This window comes from Nelumbo nucifera, chromosome 3 (genome assembly GCF_055504915.1).
Source record: "Nelumbo nucifera cultivar China Antique chromosome 3, China Antique-T2T, whole genome shotgun sequence".
NCBI classification, from domain to species: Eukaryota; Viridiplantae; Streptophyta; class Magnoliopsida; order Proteales; family Nelumbonaceae; genus Nelumbo; species Nelumbo nucifera.
In genome coordinates this window covers 40416985-40439003 of record NC_142651.1, presented here as the reverse complement: position 1 = coordinate 40439003, position 22019 = coordinate 40416985, and the positions used below count along the sequence as shown (strand labels likewise).

General features: G+C 38.8%; 1 protein-coding gene across 4 annotated transcripts; it reads right to left on the bottom strand.

Moving 5' to 3' along the window:
• Positions 1–2011: 2011 nt before the first annotated feature.
• LOC104603992 (putative protein phosphatase 2C 52) lies at positions 2012–21745 on the bottom strand. 4 transcript variants are annotated; one of them, XR_016084049.1, is made up of 10 exons: positions 21261–21745; positions 20779–21113; positions 18001–18128; positions 17312–17410; positions 16224–16382; positions 9004–9090; positions 4272–4363; positions 3325–3399; positions 2377–2635; positions 2012–2227 (listed from the first exon to the last, which is right to left on the bottom strand). XR_016084049.1 is itself a non-coding variant. In XM_088901141.1 (10 exons), the coding sequence occupies exons 3-10, from the start codon at positions 20883–20885 to the stop codon at positions 2471–2473; spliced, it is 912 nt and encodes a 303-aa protein (XP_088757267.1). In that variant the 5' UTR covers positions 20886–20994; positions 21086–21113; positions 21261–21401; the 3' UTR covers positions 2012–2470. The 4 variants fall into 4 exon arrangements, 2 of the variants coding, with proteins under 2 accessions (XP_088757267.1, XP_088757266.1); XR_016084050.1 differs by having other exon boundaries at positions 20779–20994; positions 21086–21650; XM_088901141.1 differs by having other exon boundaries at positions 2012–2635; positions 20779–20994; positions 21086–21113; positions 21261–21401.
• Positions 21746–22019: the final 274 nt, after the last annotated feature.

Genomic DNA, 22019 nt, shown 5'->3' with positions numbered 1-22019 from the left:
CTGTGCTGTCCAGTGTAACCTGGATAGGTGCCCCACATGCACATCTCAGCATAATCCAACTGTATGGAATGAGATCTGCTCCTCACACAGGACAATTCACACCAACTTTACATGCACATCCTACCATGCATTGGAAACATCTCCCGTACTAATAAGTTATTATTCACATGAGATGTTCCCAATGCAAGGTGGATGGAGACGGATCTTCTCCTCACACCTGGTGCTTCACATGCTCATCCTATCATGCATTGGGAACATCTCCCGTACTTATCAATTATTATTCACGGGAGATGTTCTAATTATTATTCCTTTTAAATGAAGGCTTTCATGCATTCGGCTGATGCAAAAGGACATAATCAGGTTGAACGTCAGCTTAAATTAAAAATCCAAGCATTTGTAAATACTGATTGTGTCTCTATCATTTAAGCAAGGAGCGAAATTTTCTCAACAAAATACACTTTCATCATAAAAGTTAAAACTATTGGACTTTATCTTCACCAATTAATAATTGGTTCGTTTATGGTTCTTGCCTGTTCTGAACCGATTCAGACCTGAACTGATTATTTTATCAATAATATATAGTTTTTGTATCTTTATCATATTTTATATCTGAAAGGATTAAATTTGCTAGATAATATATACGATAGATTTAGTTAAAAACACTTGATTTACTAATATATAAATAATTTACTGTCATTTTTATTAAGATTATATATTTTTTAAAAATAAAATTTGAGTTGTTATTTATATAAATAAATACAGGTGTCAATATAATTGGGTCTATTGGGTCAGACCCGATTATCCAAATTAAATAATCTGTATGGTTTGGGGTTTATCATTTTGTTTCAATTAAATCAAGACAGGACTGGAACACCCTGTCCAACCCAGACCCAACCAATTGACAGCCCTACATCTTTTCTCCAATTCACTGGTGTGACTGGCTCCTCGCCGGAAAACTTCAATCATTATTAATAGAATACAAGCAACTGTTAATTGTTAAATCTGCATTGGAGGAACGGGACATAAGTTTCCTAATCCTAGGAACTAATCTTTATGATCTTTTCTCACCACCGTTCATTTTGCACATTGGGTCACCGAGATGAATAATCAATTCAGCTGCTGCAAACCAAAAAGATAAAGATAACCCTCTTTCAGTTCATCTACAATGAGTCAGGATGAAGACAACACAATAGATGAGAATTTCATCATTACCAATGAAATGATGGAACTCAGTGTGTTTGGCTCACGGGAGATGAGAAAGACGACCCTGCTTTGGTTCCATTAGCGGAGAGAGCGTGTTTCAAGGAAGGTTGTCATGGCAGAGTGAACAGAAATCTTCTACTATGGTTATATTGAATCTGAACGAGATAGGTAACGGGCTAATGGCATTTTGTAAACGGAAATGCCATGAATTTGACATCAATTCACGGTCAAGATGCATGGACTATAAAATTCTGATCTGGGCTGATTGGTCATTCTCCCTTTTGTAAATTGCCCAACGTCAGTCAATTTGGCACAAGTGGCGTGGGTCAAAGAAATATATCATTAGGATGCTTGTATTGAATCCGGGTTTGCTCCTCACAGAGCACGTCTCACAGCGCTTTTAGTCATGCAGTGAGAACATCTATCATACTTGATTTTGTCACTTGTCACAAGATGTTCCTAATGCAGGGCTGCGATGTGCTGTGAGGTTAGTGTCAAACACGCTCCTTGAGGAGCAAACCCAATTTCACACGCTTATCTTTCAATCAAGAAGCGAAGGACTCAGACAAATGGTATACGAAATGAATTTATACACAATATTTAAAGATTCTAGAGCACCCAGTCCCCAAGTCCCTACTTCCCAAAGGCCTAATTTGTTTGCGATGTAACTTCATTTGCATTTGTACTGGTGCAAAAGTATGGGACTATAAATGAGTTATATTGCAAATACTGATTCTTTTTTGTTTTGAATTTTACTCTTCTTTAATTGAAGCGCAAAGTAAAAAAATAAATAAAACTTAAGGCAAAGTAAAACCCAAACCGAAAGTAATCCAATATTTATGCTGTTTTAATTTGTACTCAAATGCATTTGCACTAGTACAAATGAAATTGCATTGCCAACAAAGAGAGAGGAACACCCAGAAAGCAGAAATGCAAAAAATGAAAGGGACGTACAAAAATTAGAAACGATAAAGGAAAAAAGAGATACCTGCACTAGCCAAAATTTTTCCTTGGCGGCCAATATCTGAATGACCAAAATGAGGTTATACACAATATTTTAAAAACAGTCAGAGAACCCAGTCCCTACTTCCCTGAGGAACACCCAGAAAGGGGAAAAAAAGGAACACACCACTGACATAAGGTAAATAAGAAACGAGAAAAGAAAGAAAATACCTGTACTTCAACATGCAGGCATGCACAGACAGATTCCCACCCATAATTTTCAAATATGAAATTTGTCAACATCAAACGAGCTGATCGATCGATTCTAATCCCCTGCCTTCAAGGATGAACTGCAATCTTCTTTTTCATGGTGGAATCTCACCACAATGCATGTAATATTGTCGGCACTCCCACGAGTAAATGCAGTCTCTGTCAACTTCCGGGCAGCTGCCTCAGGTTCTTCTTCAGTTCTTGCAATGGAAACAGCATCCTAGTGTGCAAAATAGTGGCACAGATACATTTACTATAATTTTGAATCAACTGAACAGGAAAAACCAATATAGCAAGAAATAATACACAAAACCTTGAAACTTTGGTTGTTTAGTTAGATTTTTTTTAAATTACAAAATGCTAGTGGAAAATATGGCATGGACAAATGAATAGGGAAAATCTATGATACCAGAAAGACATGGTACCGGAAGAGCTTTGACCAATTAAATTTAAACCACCCGTGAATTGTCATGAATACCACCTGATTGGTCACCTCTTTTATGATACCAGTTGATCGGCTGTAAGTTTTTCTGGCAATCATGTCTTTCTGGTATCATAGTCGAACCCAAAAAATAACTTCCTCGTATACATTCCTTTGTTAAGAAATTAGTGCAGATGCACTTGTATGAGAGATTACCATCCCATTTTCTTCCTTTTTCTAATATTTCCTTAGGGCTTATTTATCAAAAATAAAAAAAAAAATCCTTAAGCCTTCACACCAAATAACTAAAGCCTAGAAAATTAGTGTACCAAAACAATTAATAGAAATTAGTAAAAAGGATTAAATCGTAGGTTAACATGAAAAAAACCAATTATTGGACCCCAATTGGAGGGGAAAACACACCTTTATGTCATACATTCCTCCAAATTTTCAAACTCACAAAGGGAATTCAAAGGGAAAAATCTGACCTCATTTGGAACCACGTCCCATAGCCCATCAGAAGCTATCACCAGGAATTCAAATTTATCATCTATCTCCTGTTCCTGAAAGATGTGCAATCACATGACATGGCACTCAATCCATAAATTTAAATGCAAGTTATAGTTAATTGGCTAGAACTTTAGCAATATACAATTGCATAGAAAATCATGTAGTTAAATACTAAATATTGAACTCTAGCTTAAGTGCTCAACATGCAGCTTATTCATGCTTTCATCAACCCTTGACTCTATAGAGCATCTCATAAATCAGCTAGATATGCACCCGATCTAATTTGCAATATTCAAGCCCTCATGGATAGCCAAAATGGTTGATTTCAATGTAATCCACAGAGGAAAATCTTTTGAAAGCTGGCCTAGTCAAACACGGCACGTAGCATTCATATTGTCAAGGAAGGCAGAGTTTATTCAGACAAAATTCGTATTGTCATATGAGAATATATCCTTATTTTGGTAATCAACCTTGAAATCATCCCTCCACACTTTCCACAAGTAATTCATTCATAGCTTCTTTAATTCACTCAACCCGTATTGATCAAAAAAATCCCTCAAGCCAATCCATAAAATAAGTGTCAAGACCAACAAAAAGCAATGAGATACACAAGAAATTTCCTCAGACACAGTTGCCTACCCCACATTTTCTAATTAAACCATTTTTATCTTCTCTTTTGAAAGCATTTGAACAAGTCAAAACCTTTAAACAGGAGATAAACATCTTTTGATCAAACAAGAGATAAATATCTTTAAAGTCATAAGCATCAGTTACTACATAATGGGACCAAAACGGAAGAAGAAAATCATAATACAAGGAAAATTGATTCTCCTAAATCAATTTTCTATAAATACCAAGTTTGTCTAAGTTGACACAACACCAGGTTAGTTCATGGGAGATTAGAGAGTAGAGACTTTTAATGTACCTGAATCTCAGGTTCTGCCACTACAAACTGCTTCAATAAGCGGTCACCAAAAGCTCGGGACATTGCCAACACCCCTCCAACTCTCCATGTTCCTGCTTAAATAACAGGAAGAAATCAATCGAGTCTTGAACCCAAACAAAAAAAAAAAAAAAACAACTTAGTTGATAATTTCTATCTAGGAGGAATACTCAACTGGACTTTACAACTCCCTCTGTTTCAGTCCAGCAGTCCCGATGCACATGCATGTGCAAACACACATACATACACAAAATACAAGAAATTGGGCCAGCCGTATGAATGTATAATTGGATGTATTGCATTTTCCCAGGACATTTAAAAACATACCAGATTGTCAAGAGGGTCTCTGAATCAGAGGTGAAGTGATCTAGGCACATCATGATGTTGTAAGCGTACCGATCAAAAGCACTAGGCTTAAATATGAAAGAGTGGTACATTCCTAATTCCCATGCACATAATCTTTCATCATGCATGAACCCCGACAGTTACACCAGTTGAACAACAAGTCCACATACCACCACATAAACTCAACTCAACTAAACCTTAATTCCAACCACTTGGAATACTTGTCACACCCCACCACATGGATAGAAAAATAAATGAGCTTGTGTTTCTTAAAAAGACAAAGCACACACAGATTTGACAAACAAGAAGTTACCAGTGGATATGCATGAACATTATTTTGAAACATATTACCTGTAAGTTTAACAAAGGGGAAACAACATGAAGTGTTCTGTCTTCTTTGACAAGTCATAAAGTATTTGTTGACATGGCCATGGAGTGTCAGACACAACAGAAAACCAAAGGGAAGAAATCGGGGTTTTGTCTTCACCATTCTTTCTACAAGGGAGAAATTGGGGAGGATGTTGCCCATAGAATTAAGTAGGATGGGCAAATGGAGGGGTATGTATGGAGTCTTATGTGAGAAGCGAATACTACTTAGATTAAAAGGAAAATTCTATAAAACAGTCATAAGGCAACTGTGCTATATGGGGCAGAGTGTTGGGCAGTGGAGAAACATGTCCAAAAAATAAGTATGGCAAAGAAGCATATGCTGAGATGGATGAGTGAAAAAAAACTAGAAATGATAGGTCAGAAATGAAGTCATTCGAAGGAACCTAGGAGTAGCTCCAATAGGTGATTAAATGAAAGAAAGTAAATATGAAGGTTTGATCATGTGCATAGAAACCACAGTATCTGTAAGAAGAAGCAATCTATTATAAGTTAAAGGGAATAGAAGGGCTAGGAGCAGACTGAAAAGGTTATGGGTTGAAGTAGTACAAAATGATTTGAGCACTCATAATTTAACAATTGATATGGTATTAAACAGAATGGAATTGTGAAACAGGATTCATGTAGCAAACCCCATATGGTTGGGATAAGGCTTAGTCTTAGATGATGATGATGATGATTGTCTTTCTACAAACATCACCAGTGCCATGCTAAAATCCCACCTAATGAGAGGAAGGGAAGGGAAGGGAAGGGGCAGAATTTGACAGAAATAAAACAAAATAATGTATTTTTCACTCCAGTATAAATAAGACCCAGTTAAAGTCTTGAGGAGGACAATTAGTGGCGCTTCCTTAGATTTTTTTTCCCGGGGATAGGGGTTTGAGGCAAGGTGATCCCCTTCCCCATTGCTGTTCTCTCTAGTTGTTGATCCCTTGGGCAGGATGGTCAAGAAAGCTGAGGGAGTCGAAGGTTTCCCTGTTGGTGATTCAGGTCCAACCGCGGCATTGCTGCAATTTGCAGACAATACCATGATCTCCACATGAGCGATGACTTGCTTTTTCTCAGATTCATTTGTTTTGAGGCAGCCTCTGTTTTGAAGATTAATTTGCAGAAAAGTCAGCCGATTCCTGTTGGGGGTGTTCCCCAAATCAATGAGTTAGCTTCTACCCTGGGATGCTGGGCAGGTTCTCTGCCAACAAAGTATCTGAGACTTTTCCATTGGGGGCTGGCTACAACTCCATAGCCATCTGGGATCCTGTCATCAAGCATTTCAGACGAAAGCTCTTGGGATGGAAAAGAGATATCTGTCAAAGGGGGTAAGCTTACTCTTATTCTTATTCAGTGTGTTTTATCCAATCTCCTCACTTATTACCTGTCATTGTTTCACAATTCCAACATCAATTGAAGCTACACTGGAAAAGCTACTTCGGGATTTCCTCTGGGAAGGACCAAATGAAGAGAAAAAAAAATCGCATGGTGGAGTGGGACAAAATCTGTGAGCCAAGGGAGGTACTGGTTTGAGGAAGCTAAAAGTAATGAATAAAGGGCTACTCAGAAGAAGGCTATGGCGGTTTGGGAGAAAACACAATCAGTTATGGAGGCAGGTGATAAGCAGAAAATATAGCACCGTCCCCTATGGATTGAGAAAGTAATAGGTTCTGCCTGTCACAGGGTTCCTTTGAGGGGAACCGACCTCCAGAGAAAAAGATAAAGAGATGAATTGAAAAGGGTTTTTCTGATATCCCCTTATTACATGGCCGATAAGAGTTTATATATTCTGCTCAGGTCGTTACATGGGATTTTCTATCTTACGTCTGGAATCATTCCTGGGAAGATGGTGCATGTGCCCTGCGATAATCGACCTGTTTAGTGGTGGGAAAATTGCACGTGATGGGTGAATGGCCCATAGTTGTAGTCATGGGCCTGGTACAGGTCCTAACAGAAACCCTCATGCCTGTTCGATCTTATTGTCCTTCTGTGTGGAAGGGGGTGATGAACTTAAAGCAGGTCCTTTGACAGGAACATCCAGTTGAAACCCGGAAATGGAGAGCAGATTTTCATCTAAACTGATGTTTGGAGTTCTGACCAGGCTCTTTGTTCTGTATGTCCTGGTCGTTATAACATTGCAGACAACAAATAAAAGTTAGTGAAAAAGTGTACAGATTGGGTTGGCTATCAGTAGGTGTGGGCACCTAAATTTCGATGTAATTTAAATGATTGGGAAGTGGGTTATGTCATAGAGCTATTGAAAAGATTAGAGGCTTTTCAGTTGAATCCACAGCAAAGGGACTCCCGTATCTGGGTGAGAGAGCTTTCAGGATCTTTCTCCACTAAATATTGTTATAAGATGCCAGTTGGTGAGTTTCAAGCTACTCCCTGGAGCTGGATTTGGTGAGCCCAGGCCCCATCCAAGGTGGTTTTCTTTGTTGGGCTGCTGGATGGAATAAGATCCAAACCGTGGATTTGCTACTGAAGAAGGGGTTGATCATCAACAATGTGATGTGTGTTGCCTTTGTGGGGAATCACTTGAGTCTGCTGACCTTTTGCTTATTCATTGTCCTTTTACTTCTCTAGCCTGTCCAGTCATTTCCTTAACTTTTTTTCTAGGCAATGGGTCTGTTCTTGATCAGTGGCAGATTTACTATCTTCATGGATAGTGGGGGGCTTTCTATCAAAGAAAAAATTGTGGCATTTTTTGCCATTCACAGTAAGCTGGGGGTATGGAAGGAAAGGAATAATAAGGTGTTTCAACTTTCAAGGAAAGGTTTCCTCTCTGGATATTGTCGGGTTTCAGTTCTACACCTTTTCTCTGGGATTAAAATCGACTCCATTAGGGCAGGTTGGTTTTCTATCATTTTCTGATGCTTTTTGGGGATGTATTTTATATGCTACAGCGCTTCATGTTTAGCATTTTGTAAAGTCTGAGGATGTCTCACCCTCATAGTAATATAATACAATACTTTATCGCCTTTCAAAAAAGAGACCCAATTAAATTAGAGAGAGGGAGGAGGGAGGAAGTGAAAGGGTGATAGAGGCAGAGTTCCCCATGTTACTTTACAGAAAAATCACATAAAACATGCATGTAGCAATTTTCTTTTAAGATTGAACTTTCAACACTTTTTAACCCATTTTTGGAGTTGAAAACTAAATTATTTCCTCACCCTCTCTACTATGTTTCTGGCACGTCTAATTCTAACCATGCTCCAAAACACCACAAGGCAAGTATGTTGGTCTTCAATCAGATGTGGTGTGATTATGAAAGGTTCTTCCCCCTTCATTCTTTGGTGGACAATTAGGATGATGCCAGTATAATCCCAAGAATGCAATAAACTCAATCCTTGATATCACATTGTTAAGGGAAACATGGATTCTAGCCTCACATTAATGACAGCGCAAGAACCAAGAAAGGAACTCCATGACATCAATCACCTAGGACATCAAAACAGCCCACCAATGGGCGTCAATATGAGAAGCAAGGAGGTCCATTTGCATGGTCCCTCCATTATAAAGAAGTATGTGATGATTATAATCACCATTCAATGGTCTACTTATTTTTTGACAGCACGAAAAAAGATGGAAATGGATTGGATTATTATCGCCATATAAAAAACTAATAAGACATTTAAGTTTGGATATTAAATCGGAAAACTTTGCGGTTCTCATTCATGCAAAGTTAAATCTCATTATCTGGAACATGAGAATAACCAAAATTGGTTCCCTGGAATCATACCAAAATCCATGGTAGATTTTGGCAATAACTAATCCTAAGTTCAGAGGCATCATGTAACTACCCCAAGTGCATGTCATCAATTGCAAATTGCAAGTGGTGTTTCATGATTGTGCAAGTCTGTCCTTGCAGTTAAACAACCAAAAGAACCTAACTGCTAGAGAAGAGTACCAGTAATTCAAGACAAGGGTCTTACCTGCCTGCATAACAACTCCCCCAGCACTTTCAATTAGTAATTCAAGACAAGGGTCTCACCTGCCCACATAACAACCCCTCCAGCACTTTCAATTCTCTTCCTCTCATCAGTTCGATTTGGTTTATGATCTTCAGATAGAGGTATAGCTGACAAAGAGGAAGAAACAAGGACTATCTTCAGGAACTTCAGTTAAAATCCATTATTCCTTTAATGCATATAACATCAATCAGAACTAATAACCAGCTAGAAGAGCATAGAGGAAAAGCAAAAGGGCAAGAGAATGTCTTCAAGAAGTACAAGAACAATTAGCTTTCAAGGTCTTCGCTGACACCAATTTATCAAGGTACAAAGCATGAGAAATCCATGCACACATAAATGCAAAATCAAGAAAAAACACATTTTCTTCCTTCGGTTCGTACATGTCTCCATGAATTTCATTTTATGCATACATTTCCAATGCTCCACTCCCTAACATAGCCTAACAAGACCTCTTTCACCACCTTTATAAACAAATATATGGTGAACATCAGAACTAGTATCAAGCACCCAACCCTAATGATTAAGACTAGATAATAAACCACAGTAAAAACTTTATTCAAGAAACATTACTAGTAACAGATAAAAAAAAATAAAAGAAAAAAAAAATAAGAAAATAGCAAAAAGATTGAAAGGGAAATCCTTATCCTCAGAAAATAATTTTCTTTTTAATGTATAACCAGAACACTTTAATGTGTGTAGCAATGTACAAGAAACGATCTGTTAGAATAATGTTAAAATAACTTAGTTGCAGATGTTAGGGCCTGTTTGGCTAATTAAAGTTTTTTATTTCGTTTTTTATTTCTGTTATGTCTGTTATTGTACTCAGGCGCACAAGGGTCTTTTCCCTTGTTATTTCTGCCGCCCTATATATAGTAAAATAAAGACTGGCGCCGCTAGTACTGTTACATTGCAAAACCTTCTCTATTCTCTCCTCTCTTCTCTTCTCTTCTTCTTCTCTTCTCTTCCTCTTATCTCTGGCCGGCCACACTGTCGAGATGGTATCAGAGCGGGAATGCTGATTAAAAGAGAGAAGATCGATCAACCCAAAGAACAAATCGAACAGACTAGCAGAACAGAAATCTGATTCTGAACTACAAAATAGCTACAACTGGTACAGTTCTCCCTATTTTTCTCTTCTTTACCCTCCTTGGTATGTGCCGAGTGAAAACCCTATGAATCTGGGGCGGCTGAATGCTGTTGAACCTGTGTAACCCTAGTTTTCTTGGATCGTGTGATCCTGTTCATGTGTTACGACAACTGTAGGTCAAGGATGACCTGTCTTCTCAATGGTTTGAGTTGACTATAAGTAAGAAGGATCTCTCCTGCTGATTAGTGGTTGTTGGACATTCTGGAATTCTGGTAGGTGGGGACTGTTAAAACTATACAGGTCTGAAATCTGCTGAATATTTCCTCAGTTTTTGTCCAGGAATTTGGTACTGTTTGTACTCAACCTGGTTGTTAAACCCAAGTGTGTGGGTGTGAACTGAGTGGAGCATTGTTTTGTGGAGTAAGGAGGGGTCCTAAGTCCGGTGTTTGGGACTGATTAACTGCTTGACCATGTCAACTGAGAATTCTGCTACTTCAGAGATCTCAGGGAGCCACAATGGAGTGAGTGGGGGAATGGATATGAGCTTTCCCATGGCTGTTATTCCCTTTGATGGTCTGAATTACCTTGAGTGATCTAGGGGAATAAAACTCTACATCACTGCTAGGGGAGAATAGGATACATCAATGGGAGAGTAAAGGAGCCGAAGTATGGAAGTGCTGAGCATGATAGGTGGAGCCAAGAGAACAGTATGGTGATGTCTTGGCTCTTGGTTTCAATGCTGCCACAAGTAAGGAAGACTTTTATGTGGGCTGAAACTTCTTGTGAGATATGGGAACAAGCGAAGTCCACTTATTCAAAATAGATACACTATGCCAAGATATATCAACTACAAGCTGAATCTTCTACTTGCAAGCAGGGGGAGAGGAGTCTCTTGATGTACTATTCTGATTTGACATCAATATGGAAAGAACTTGATCACTATTAGAATGTGAATTGGAAGTGTGATGAAGATGCAAAGGCCTATAAGTCACTTGTATCACAGCAACGAGTGTTTGCCTTCCTCCTAGGGCTGAATCCGTCATATGAGTCCATCAGGGTATAGATCTTGGGTAGTAAAGACTTGCCATCAGTCCAGGAGGTGTATGCCTTGGTGCAGTCAGAAGAAAGCAGAAGAAGTGTGATAAATGGTGTAGAAGGGGAGTCAGTTGCCCTAGCTGTCCAGGGAAATTCAGATACAAATGTCGGAGGTGGCTTTAAAAGGGGTGACACTCAGAAAAAATCAGAAGATAAAAGCAAGCTTTGGTGCACTCACTACCAGAAGACACGACACACGAAAGATACATGCTGGGATCTCCATGGAAAACCTAAATGGGCACAGGATTTGGGTAAGTCAGCACCGGATCAAGGCAAAAAACCAGGCCAGCAGAATCAAAAAAGGTATAACTCAGCTAATATGGCATCAACAGAGACTAGTCCTTCCGTAACTCAGGAGAGACATCCCGGTTCTAACCCTAAGGAAGATATTATCAACTCCTTCCGTGAACATTTGGAATTGTATGGTAGGACTCTCCGCCAGGTGGATTCTGAGCCTACTCCTACCTCATTTGCGTCTACATCAAGTAATGCCACAGCCTTCCATGTGTCATCTCATACTACTGATTATCCTTGGATTATTGACTCCGGAGCCTCAAATCACATGACCGGTAAGTCAAATTTGTTTCAGACATATAACATTCTCTCTGGAAGAGATAAGGTAAGACTGGCTGATGGTTCTTTTTCTACCATAGCTGGTCGAGGCACCATACCTCTCCCACTTGGCCTTACTCTTCCTAATGTCCTGCACGTTCCGAAATTACCTATTAATTTGTTGTCCATTAGTAGTCTTACTCACTCTTTGAACTGCTCAATCACTTTTTTTCCGTCTTCATGTGTGTTTCAGGATTTGACCTCAGGGAAGACGATTGGTAGAGGAAGCATGGTGGATGGTCTCTACGTGTTAGAGAATAATGCTGGTCTAGTGGCGACTGAGTCCACAAGTTCGTCGAGTGAGAGTCAGGCCTATTTATGGCATAGTCGTTTAGGTCATCTTTCTTTTGAGTCGTTAAAAGTTATGTTCCCAAAGTTGTTTGAGTCCTTGTCAGTGAGTCAGTTACAGTGTCAAACTTGTCAGTTGAGTAAGCATTGTAGAAGTTCTTTACCTTTACGAAATAAAAGATCTGAATTTCCATTTCATATTATTTATTTTGATGTTTGGGGCCCTGTTACTCTACCTACTGCGGTTGGCTATAAGTATTTTGTTACTTTGATTGATGATTATTCTCGATACACTTGGGTTTACCCTATGCGATCTCGAGATGAAGTGCCACAAATTGTGAAAGATTTTCAACGCATGGTGTTCACTCAGTTTCAAACGGAAATTCTATCTTCCAGTCGGACAATGCAAAGGAATATTTCCATAGTGATCTCACGAAGTTCTTCGCTTCGAGTGGGTCACTTCAACGAAGCTCTTGTGCCAGGACACCCCAACAAAATGGTGTGGCTGAACGAAAAAACTGTCACCTTCTTGAAGTTGCTCGTGGCTTGCTGATTCATATGAATGTGCCAAAACAGTTCTGGATAGATGCAGTATTGTGTGCGACATATATCATCAATCGCATGCCCTCTTGGCTACTAGAGTATAAGGCCCCACATCAGCTCTTGTTCCTTACAGCCCCGCTGTCCACCATTCCGATGTGTGTTTTGGGGTGTCACTGTTTTGTCCACAACCTGTCACCTACTCGTGGTAAACTTGACCCTCGGGCTATTCCTTGTGTTTTTCTTGGTTACCCTTCATCTCAAAAGGGGTATCGTTGCTATGATTCCATTGCCCGCAAGTACTATGTTTCCATTGATGTCTCATTCTTTGAGAGTCAACCGTTCTTCTCGGTTTCTCCTCAGGGGGAGAATAGGGTTGAGGAGAAACAAGCGACGACTCAGATTCAACTACCTCCTTTACCCGATCCTCCTCCATTCCAGGTTTTTCATCGTCGCCATAAGAGCCAGCAGAGTTCAAGAGCCGTGGAGCCGGACACTATGCAACCAACACCATCGGATTCACCCGAGGCAGATCCGTCTCATCAGCCAGGTACACTTGCTCCCATTGCTCCTTTAAATGTTGATTCCCCTGTCACCAATGATCTTAATATTCCTATTGCTAAGAGAAATAGTGTTAGATCTTGTACCACTAATCATCCTATCTCTAATTTTGTGTCCTATGAGCATGTTTCACCTTCGTACCGTGCCTTTCTCTCTTCTGTGGATAGTGTCCCCGTTCCAAAGACCGTGGCAGAAGCTTTGTCAAAACCTAAATGGACAAATGCAATGTAGGAAGAAATTGATGCCTTACACAAAAATGGTACTTGGGAGTTGGTAGATCTTCCTGAAGGGAAGGAACCAGTGGGGTGCAAGTGGGTGTTCACAGTGAAATACAAAGCTGGTGGAACTATTGAAAGGTACAAGGCTAGACTGGTAGCAAGAGGCTTCACACAGGTATATGGAGTGGACTATGCAGAGACTTTTGCTCCAGTAGCGAAGATGAACTCTATCCGGATTCTCCTTTCCTTGGCAGCAAATCTTGACTGGGATCTTCACCAATTGGACATCAAGAATGCCTTCTTGAATGGTGACTTGGAAGAGGAAGTGTACATGACCCAACCCCCAGGGTTTTGTGCCAAAGGCAGTGAACAAAAGGTGTGCAGGTTAAAAAAATCCCTATATGGGTTGAAACAATCACCTCGGGCTTGGTTTAGTAAGTTCCATTTAGCAGTCCAACAGATGGGATTCAAACAATGCCAGTCAGATCATACCCTGTTTGTGAAAAGAGGTGAAGGTAAAATTGCAGCTCTTATTGTGTATGTGGATGACATAGTGATCACAGGAGATTGGGAGGCTGAAATCCAGAGACTAAAAAAATTCTTAGCCACTAAATTTGAGGTGAAGGATCTAGGCCCCTTACGATACTTTCTTGGAATTGATGTTGCCCGCTCTCACAAGGGCATCTTTATTTCCCAACGGAAGTATGTACTAGATCTACTAGAAGATATAGGCAAGTTGGGGGTAAAACCATCTGATTCACCTATTGAACCTAATCACCATTTGGGAGACAGTTAGGGAGAATTTTTGAAAGATGTAAAGATGTTCCAGAGACTCGTGGGGAGACTTTTGTATTTGTCTATGACCAGGCCTGATATTGCCTATGTAGTGGGTGTCCTTAGTCAATTCATGCACAGCCCGAGGACAACTCACTTTGAGGCTGCAGAGAGGATCTTGAGATATCTCAAGAAGTTTCCTGGAGCTGGTTTGTTGTTCCAGAAACACAGTCACTTAAAAGTGGAAGTATATACTGATGCAGATTGGGCAGGAGCAGTCAATGACCGAAAGTCTACCAGTGGGTATTGTGCCTTTGTAGGAGGAAACCTTGTCACATGGAGAAGCAAAAAACAAAGTGTGGTGGCTAGATCCAGTGCTAAAGCAGAGTATAGAGCGATGGCTCATGGGGTTGCGGAAATCATGTGGATAAGAAATCTATTAGGTGAACTGGGTTTCGCAGTAAGCAATCCTACATCACTCTACTGTGACAATAAAGCTGCCATCAATATTGCTGCTAATCCAGTTCTGCATGACAGGACGAAACACATTGAAGTGGACAAGCATTTTATCATAGAGAAACTTGAAAGTGGAGAAGTGTGTACACCATATGTCAGCTCGGAAGAACAACTTGCAGATATCTTCACCAAAGGTCTTCATCATGTGTGGCACAAAGATTTGTGTGACAAGTTGGGCATGATTGACATCTATGCTCCAACTTGAGGGGGAGTGTTAGAATAATGTTAAAATAACTTAGTTGCAGATGTTAGGGCCTGTTTGGCTAATTAAAGTTTTTTTTATTTCGTTTTTTATTTCTGTTATGTCTGTTATTGTACTCAGGGGCACAAGGGTCTTTTCCCTTGTTATTTCTGTCGCCCTATATATAGTAAAATAAAGACTGGCGCCGCCATTACTGTTACATTGCAAAACCTTCTCTCTTCTCTCCTCTTTTCTCTCCTCTCTTCTCTCCTCTCTTCTCTTCTCTTCTCTTCTTCTTCTCTTCTCTTCTCTTCTCTTCCTCTTATCTCTGGCCGGCCACACTGTCGAGAGGATCAAAAAGACTGGATATAAGTATATCATCCTTTATGGTAAATACAAAATACCACCTATAAACAAAATCCTTGTGCCTCAAACCCTTTGAATTTAAGGAACATTAATGTCCTTTCAGGATAAGGCTGAATATTGAATTTTTGCCCTCTTTTAACCAAGGACCTTAATCGTTTTTGCACAACTTGAATGCCTTCAAGAGAGGTATTTAAGGGGGCGTTCTTTTTTTGGATTTTGAGAGGGGGGACAGTTGGTCAATGGGATTGACCAAGAAATCCATGTTCTTTCCAGATTTATATAGGGACCAAGCAAACTTTTTCCTGAGGAAAGTTTCCAACACTTGGGAAAAAATGCCCCTTTTAATAATGGATTTTTATGGCTAAAATGGTCATTGCCTTATTTACCTGGGAAATAAAAAGAACATGGGTAAATGCACTTACCCAGTTAAGTGTTTCAAGAACATGGGTAAGTAACTTACCGAAAAGCGAATGGGGCCTTAGACCTATGTGAATATGTGATACATACGAACAATCTAATCATTCTTTTTATGTGCATGTATTTCAGATGGGGGGCTTATCATTTATGAATAGCTTCTTGAAGTGTATAACCAGTCCTTCATTGCTCAATAAAATTATCAGCAGAGCAGTGTATTCTGATCAACATGACAAAGAGAATTTAAACTATTGCAGGGATAAAAACACAGAAAGGAAGTAATCTGGATTCTGGACCCCTTCATCAATATGTGCATGCCCTTACTATTATCGGCCATGAGTGCAAAGGAAAATCTAATTGCACACCTTCATCCAAGATAAGTATAATTTCAAATATCAATTCCCACATCCTTCATCAATGTTGGTTTTTTTTTTCATTTTAACTAAATTGAATTGAAATTCCACTCAAAAAAATATCTTTGAATGATTCGATATGTGAATTAAAACTTCCAGCGTTATATTTTATTGTTAGGTTATTGGTAAATTTCCTTTAAACCAGTGAATAGAAAATATAAGATATGAGGAGAACCTTTTCCCGCTTCTGATTTCACTGTTCGTGAATCTCCAACATTTGCAACATACAAATGGTTGCCAACCAAAACTGCTGTTGAGGCTGTAGAGCCATCATCCCTGCAAGTATTTCTTTCAGCATCCAAGAAGTCCGCATCAGTCTTTTTATATGTTTCACCTGCAAGTTTGCCCAGTTTCACCAAAAAAAATGAAAACAAAAGTTAATGAGTTATAAACAGTGTTCTGCACAGGAGCCCGTAAAATCTTAACCCAATAATCTTCCTCCTAAATTTTAAACTGCATTTGGTTGCAAAAATGGAAGAAAGGAAAATAAAATATAAAAACAATAGACTCTGCCTTGTTTGACTGACAAGAAAACCAAAGGAGAAAAGAAAGTTAAGACTAGGAAGGTAAGTTCTCTTCGACTTCTTTTATTTTTTACAAATGAAGGCCTAAGCAAAGGAAAAAGTGAAGAATGAGAAGAAGCTAAACTGCCCATACTTCTTTACTTTTCTTTTTCTATTTTATTTTCATTCATTTTCTTTGCAAGTCAAATGCAGTGTTGGGGTCGTGAAAGGAATTAAAGCCCAGGACTCCAATCATGGGCTCACAAACCTTGATAGTGGAATAAGAGAATATCTATTCCAAGTGTTTGGAATAGTGCCACTCCTAGGTAGACAAGAAGCTAACCTCAAATGAGGGTTGGAAACCCCCAGCTTGACCAGAATCAGTGGCTTTTCCAGGAAACGAGAAAAAGAACAATATTAAATTTATGTTGTTTGGCATCAAGACCTTCTAAAAGTTATGGGAAGCCCTTGAAGTATTTACTCCTTTAAAATTTTGAATAAGAGTTTTATGATGTTATGTACTGGGCTAGGTCCCTTAAGTTCCTTCTGAGGTCATTAACCATTCTCCTTGTCAGAAAAAGAAAGTGTTGATCAGAAAAGAGCATAGAAAACCATTTTGCAATTTCCGTGTCTTTTGATCTCAAAGATGGTATCCCCGCACCATATCATTACCATTGACAGATTTTCTACAGGCCTGTAAGCATGTAGCAGCACTAAGAAAACACTTATAGCAGTGGGATAGTGGAGAACTTGAACGCACTTATAGCCAATTTCGTATCAGTCATGAACTGTGGATGCCTCATGAGATTCTCAAAAAGGTGTTCCTTCAAAAACTCAGCAGCACGAGAACCACCATGACCTGTCATGACATATCATAATCAAATCTAGAATTCTATTTTGAAAAGGTTGCAGTATAATTTATAGTCTAAAGACAAAAAAATGGTAATTACCACAAAAGCCCATTACCCAATGTAATGGGTCTTTTGAGGGGTAAAGTAGATATAGACCTAACCTCCAGCACTTTTGGAACAAAGTGGCCACTCTCAGACTTGAACCCACATTGTCATGCTTGTCAGTCCAAGATTTCAACATTGCACCAAGCAATGACCCCTTAAGAAGGTAATTACCATCCAAACAGAATATCAAGACACCAGGTCACACGAAAGAGATTTGGACCACACACCAATTCAAATTCCTTCTTATTATCATAATTATCATAAGTTGGATTTTTTTTTTTTTTTTGGGGGGGGGGGTCATGATTTCCTTTCAGTGATACACCAATCTTTGATTTTGAACATCTCAGTGAGACCCATAGCATGGTAAGATAAAAAAACACATATCTACACCATGCATCCTGTTATTCTGCATTCATGTTGTGATTATCACATTTTAGACTCAACTCTCAAGACTATAACTTCACTTAAATCAAATGACCAGAAAATATCTAACCATCGAATATCCCAAACAGACAGACTCTTTTCCCACCAATCTTTGACATTTTAACATCATAGAAGTCTTCCATGCTAGCTCTCTTCCCCATAAAACTTGAATAGCCACAGCTCAGCTTCCCATCTTCACTGTCATATCAGTCAAAATATGAGTAACCATTTATGTCATGCCTTCCAGAGTAAGCATGTAATAGGAATGCTAGGAATTAATTTCAAGTAAGAAAGAATCGAACTGATGTGATGTCATAAGATGCACTGCCAAAAACAAGCCATGCAATAAGAACAGGATGAATCTTAGCATGCTTTACATACTGTCCAGTCTCTACCACTAGTCCTGGAACATAGTCTAAATCGCATACCCAAGGATCAAACAGTAAACATCCTTTCAACAATATTCCCTACACCGCCAACAGCTATATATAATCTAGCAACAAATTATCACACCAACAAAGAGAAGAGGGCATGGTAATTTAGAAAGAAGAGAAAAGCGGGTATGAAATTGGAATTCTACATTCAGTTTGATGAGCATGGTTCCCTGGCAATGGTACACCTTTTATAATCAGTTGGACATCATAAATCAACAAACATCGTTTATCAGTATAAAACATTCAAAGCAGGGCATGAAAACCTCACAGGGACCTAGCCTTTGGCCTCCCTCCATTCATTACCCAGATTATAGGTAGGAAATTTTCTCATCATTATTCATGAAATGTTTTTGTGAATTTAAAGGCAATTTTCAAAGAAAAGCTATCAGCTTCCAGAGGAGTAAGAACAGCAGAAATATTGAATCCAAAATCAGAAAAAACACTCCAATTATTACTTGTTGACAACTAAATAGGATCTAGCAATTAACTGAAGGCTGATAATGACCTCAGATTACTATGCAGAATATCCATATCCCAAAGATAGCGTGTCTAAAGTAATCTAATGTAAGTAAAAGTCCAAGACAAACTACATTTCATTGTAAATCATCTAGATCAAAAGAAATCTATATAATGAATGCTAATCAACAGCTTATAGCAACATTCCACTTGAGCTATTAGGTAGCTTTGGTTGGTCATTGACTGGTAGCTTAGGATTTGCACAAAAGCCTTCAGTTAGGGATGTTATGGAGCTTAAGTAAATAAACAAAACCTTAAAAAAATTATATACATTCCTATTTGATGCAGGCTGGGTAATTTACCAAACCAGATCTACATGAAACTTAGGAAAATAAAAACCCTGATAGGAGAATTCATGCCAAAATAAGGTAACACATGCAATGCTTATGTGGTTCTAGTTGGGCATGGTTGATTAGCATTTAACCTTCTAGATGAGCTGAGGCATTTCAATCACCAAAGTGTGGATAACATTTCAAACCTAATCAAACATATGTTTGATTAGTTTCCATGGTATCTCTCCATGCATCCACATTCCAAACAGATCCTTTTTCCCTATATATCTCATATCATTTTCCCCATTGACATGTTTCAATCCTTTTTATCCACAACAATGGTAAAAAAGAGTTTTGGTAATGAGTGGATATCTTTATAATGGTTTTTTTTTTATAGATAACAGAAACTTTTATTAATAAAGAGATTAAAAAGGAGGATACAACGGGAGGGAGGGGTAAAATCTCTTAAATCTCCCTAAAAGTTTACTTCACATTACAAAGCTGCCCAGAAAAGAAAAGCTCTTCCCACCCCTTGCTTAGCCAAAGAATCTGCCAGGGAATTAGCACACCTTTTAGTCCACTGAAACTGAACTTCCATGTTTTGAGTCAAATGTTTAATTTTCTTTTTCTCATTCAAGTATTTCCACAAACTGAAGTCTTCCTTCTGCAGCCACCTAATAACCAGGCTCGAGTCACCTTCCACCACCAATTTCTTTATAATGGTTAATGGCTTAAAAACCACCTAGCTTGAATGTATGTGCATGCATGTGGAAGTATATCTTATGGGCATAGTTGTCAAGGTGACACCTAGGCAACAAGGTGCTCATGGAGGATCACCTTGCTTAATCACCAAGCTAATTTGTGTATATCACAACGAAATACTTTTATATTCTTAATATTTTGAAAATATAATAATAAAATAAACACTGTTAAACTAAAATGTTCATTCTGTGGATTTATATACTAATTTCTTTTATTATTTTGTTATTTGTTAGGGTTCAATCAACACACATGTTGATGCATGCTGTCTTCATCCCTCAAAAACTTAAAAAGTAAATGCCTGAACAAGTAATATGAATTTTCTTTTCTTTCTTCTTCTTTCTTCTCATGAATATGTTGATTTTCTATATTTGAATATGACGTTTAGATTTTATGAAAATCATAGATAATTATTAATGAATGATGGTTACTAGTTGCTAAGGAACCTAGGGAACTACCTTAGGATTCAAGTTTAAAAAAAAAAAAAAAATTCCATCGCCTAGGCAACTAGGTGACTATGCACCCCACTGTCGCCTAACCTCCCCTTGAAGCCTTGAAAACCATGGTTCATGGGAACTTTGCACAAAAGACCTGTTGAACAAAATTCCCTACTAATGATCCTTCTGTAGGACACATTTACTTGACCATGTCATTTTAATCATGAGCCAACTTCCATTAAAAGCAGAAAGTACAGGTAATATGATGGAAGCTGCAACAGAAAAAAAATTACATCTATCTGCATTTCTCAAAGATCATAAGGACAAAACAACATCAAGCAATATCAACAACAACAACGAAAATCAGAAGAAATTTAACAATTAACATGTGTAAGATGCAAATAATAGCAATGCGAAACAAACAAGGTACCTTCTCCACCCTCCGCTGGCATAGCCACTGTCCTCCATACTTTCTTTCTCCGGAAGGACATCAACAATAACTCCTGCTTTAGCAGATTCACCTGTGTCAACCATCATCTTTACAATTCCTTTGAATTTGCGTTTGGAAAGATCTGCTAATCCCAATCTGCCATCCAAAGCCCCCCGAAGATCCTTCGTCAACTGCACTCTCCCCTTGGAAAAAGTCCTAATAAACCCAACTCGAACGATTATGTTCCTTAATCTAGCGTTGTATAACATCTAAAATAAACGACCAGAACTTCGTGTTCGTCAAATACCAGAACTTCGTTTTCGTCAACGACAAAACTGCATAGAAACACCGCAGCCCCTCCGCATGAGCTAAACTAAGCTTTAAATCAAGATCAATGTATCCTCTACAGATAAAAAAAAAAATACGAAAGCACAACAACAATAATGGTAATAATAACAAAGGAATGAACACAGATAATCTACCAATCTTAATTACAACAACTGATTGGATCCTCCTTCCAAACTCTTAACTCAGAAAAATCGTATTAAGAGCTAATCCCCCGATATTAGTTCCCGATTTGGCTTATCAGCGGTTCAATAAATGAATCAGATCTCTTAGAATCTGAAATCCTTCGTACGGATGCATGTATCTCCCTTAAATCATCAATCTTTACTGGGAATGGCAACCATACGAAAACAGTTTCGGAATCTTTCTTACAATTCGAGGATTTAATTATAGTTACGAGGACCAGAACTAATATAAGAATCCTCCGATAGATCAGCTCCAATCAGTCATAAGACTCATAACTTTAGAGGAAAGCACTCCCGGTCACTAAAATCGAAAGGGCATTGAAACCCTAAAAGAAATGATCGAAAATCACTCTGAGTCTGAGGTAGATTTATGAACAACGGAGCCGAGAGAGAGACAGACGCCTGGCTCCTGTGGGCTAGCACTGCAAAAGGGAACAACAACGTGGCAGTGCTCATGCACGTCGCTTGAACTTCTTTCCGTGCCTCCTCATTCTCACATGTACAACCACGTGTACGATCACGGATGGTTCTCGCTTTAGCATTGGCGGGAGGCGACTGAAACTGAAAATTAACGTCCAGAGTCTTATTTCTATTGGCTTCTGATATTATTAATTTATTATTACGTATTCTCAGTAGTTATTGGCACTCATGCAGCGTTTTTTGGGCGTTGTATGAGCACAGAAACCCGAATTTGGAATGGCTTCCGTTTAC

Excerpts from the sequence above, each read along its gene's own strand:
- LOC104603992 (XM_088901140.1), bottom strand. The coding sequence starts at position 21,047 with ATGTTATACAACGCTAGATTAAGGAACATAATCGTTCGAGTTGGGTTT. Across the intron at positions 9,091-16,223 it reads GAAATCAGAAGCGGGAAAAG|CTATACCTCTATCTGAAGAT; the intron begins GTTCTCCTCATA and ends CCTCTTTGTCAG. Across the intron at positions 3,400-4,271 it reads TGGCAGAACCTGAGATTCAG|GAACAGGAGATAGATGATAA; the intron begins GTACATTAAAAG and ends CACATCTTTCAG.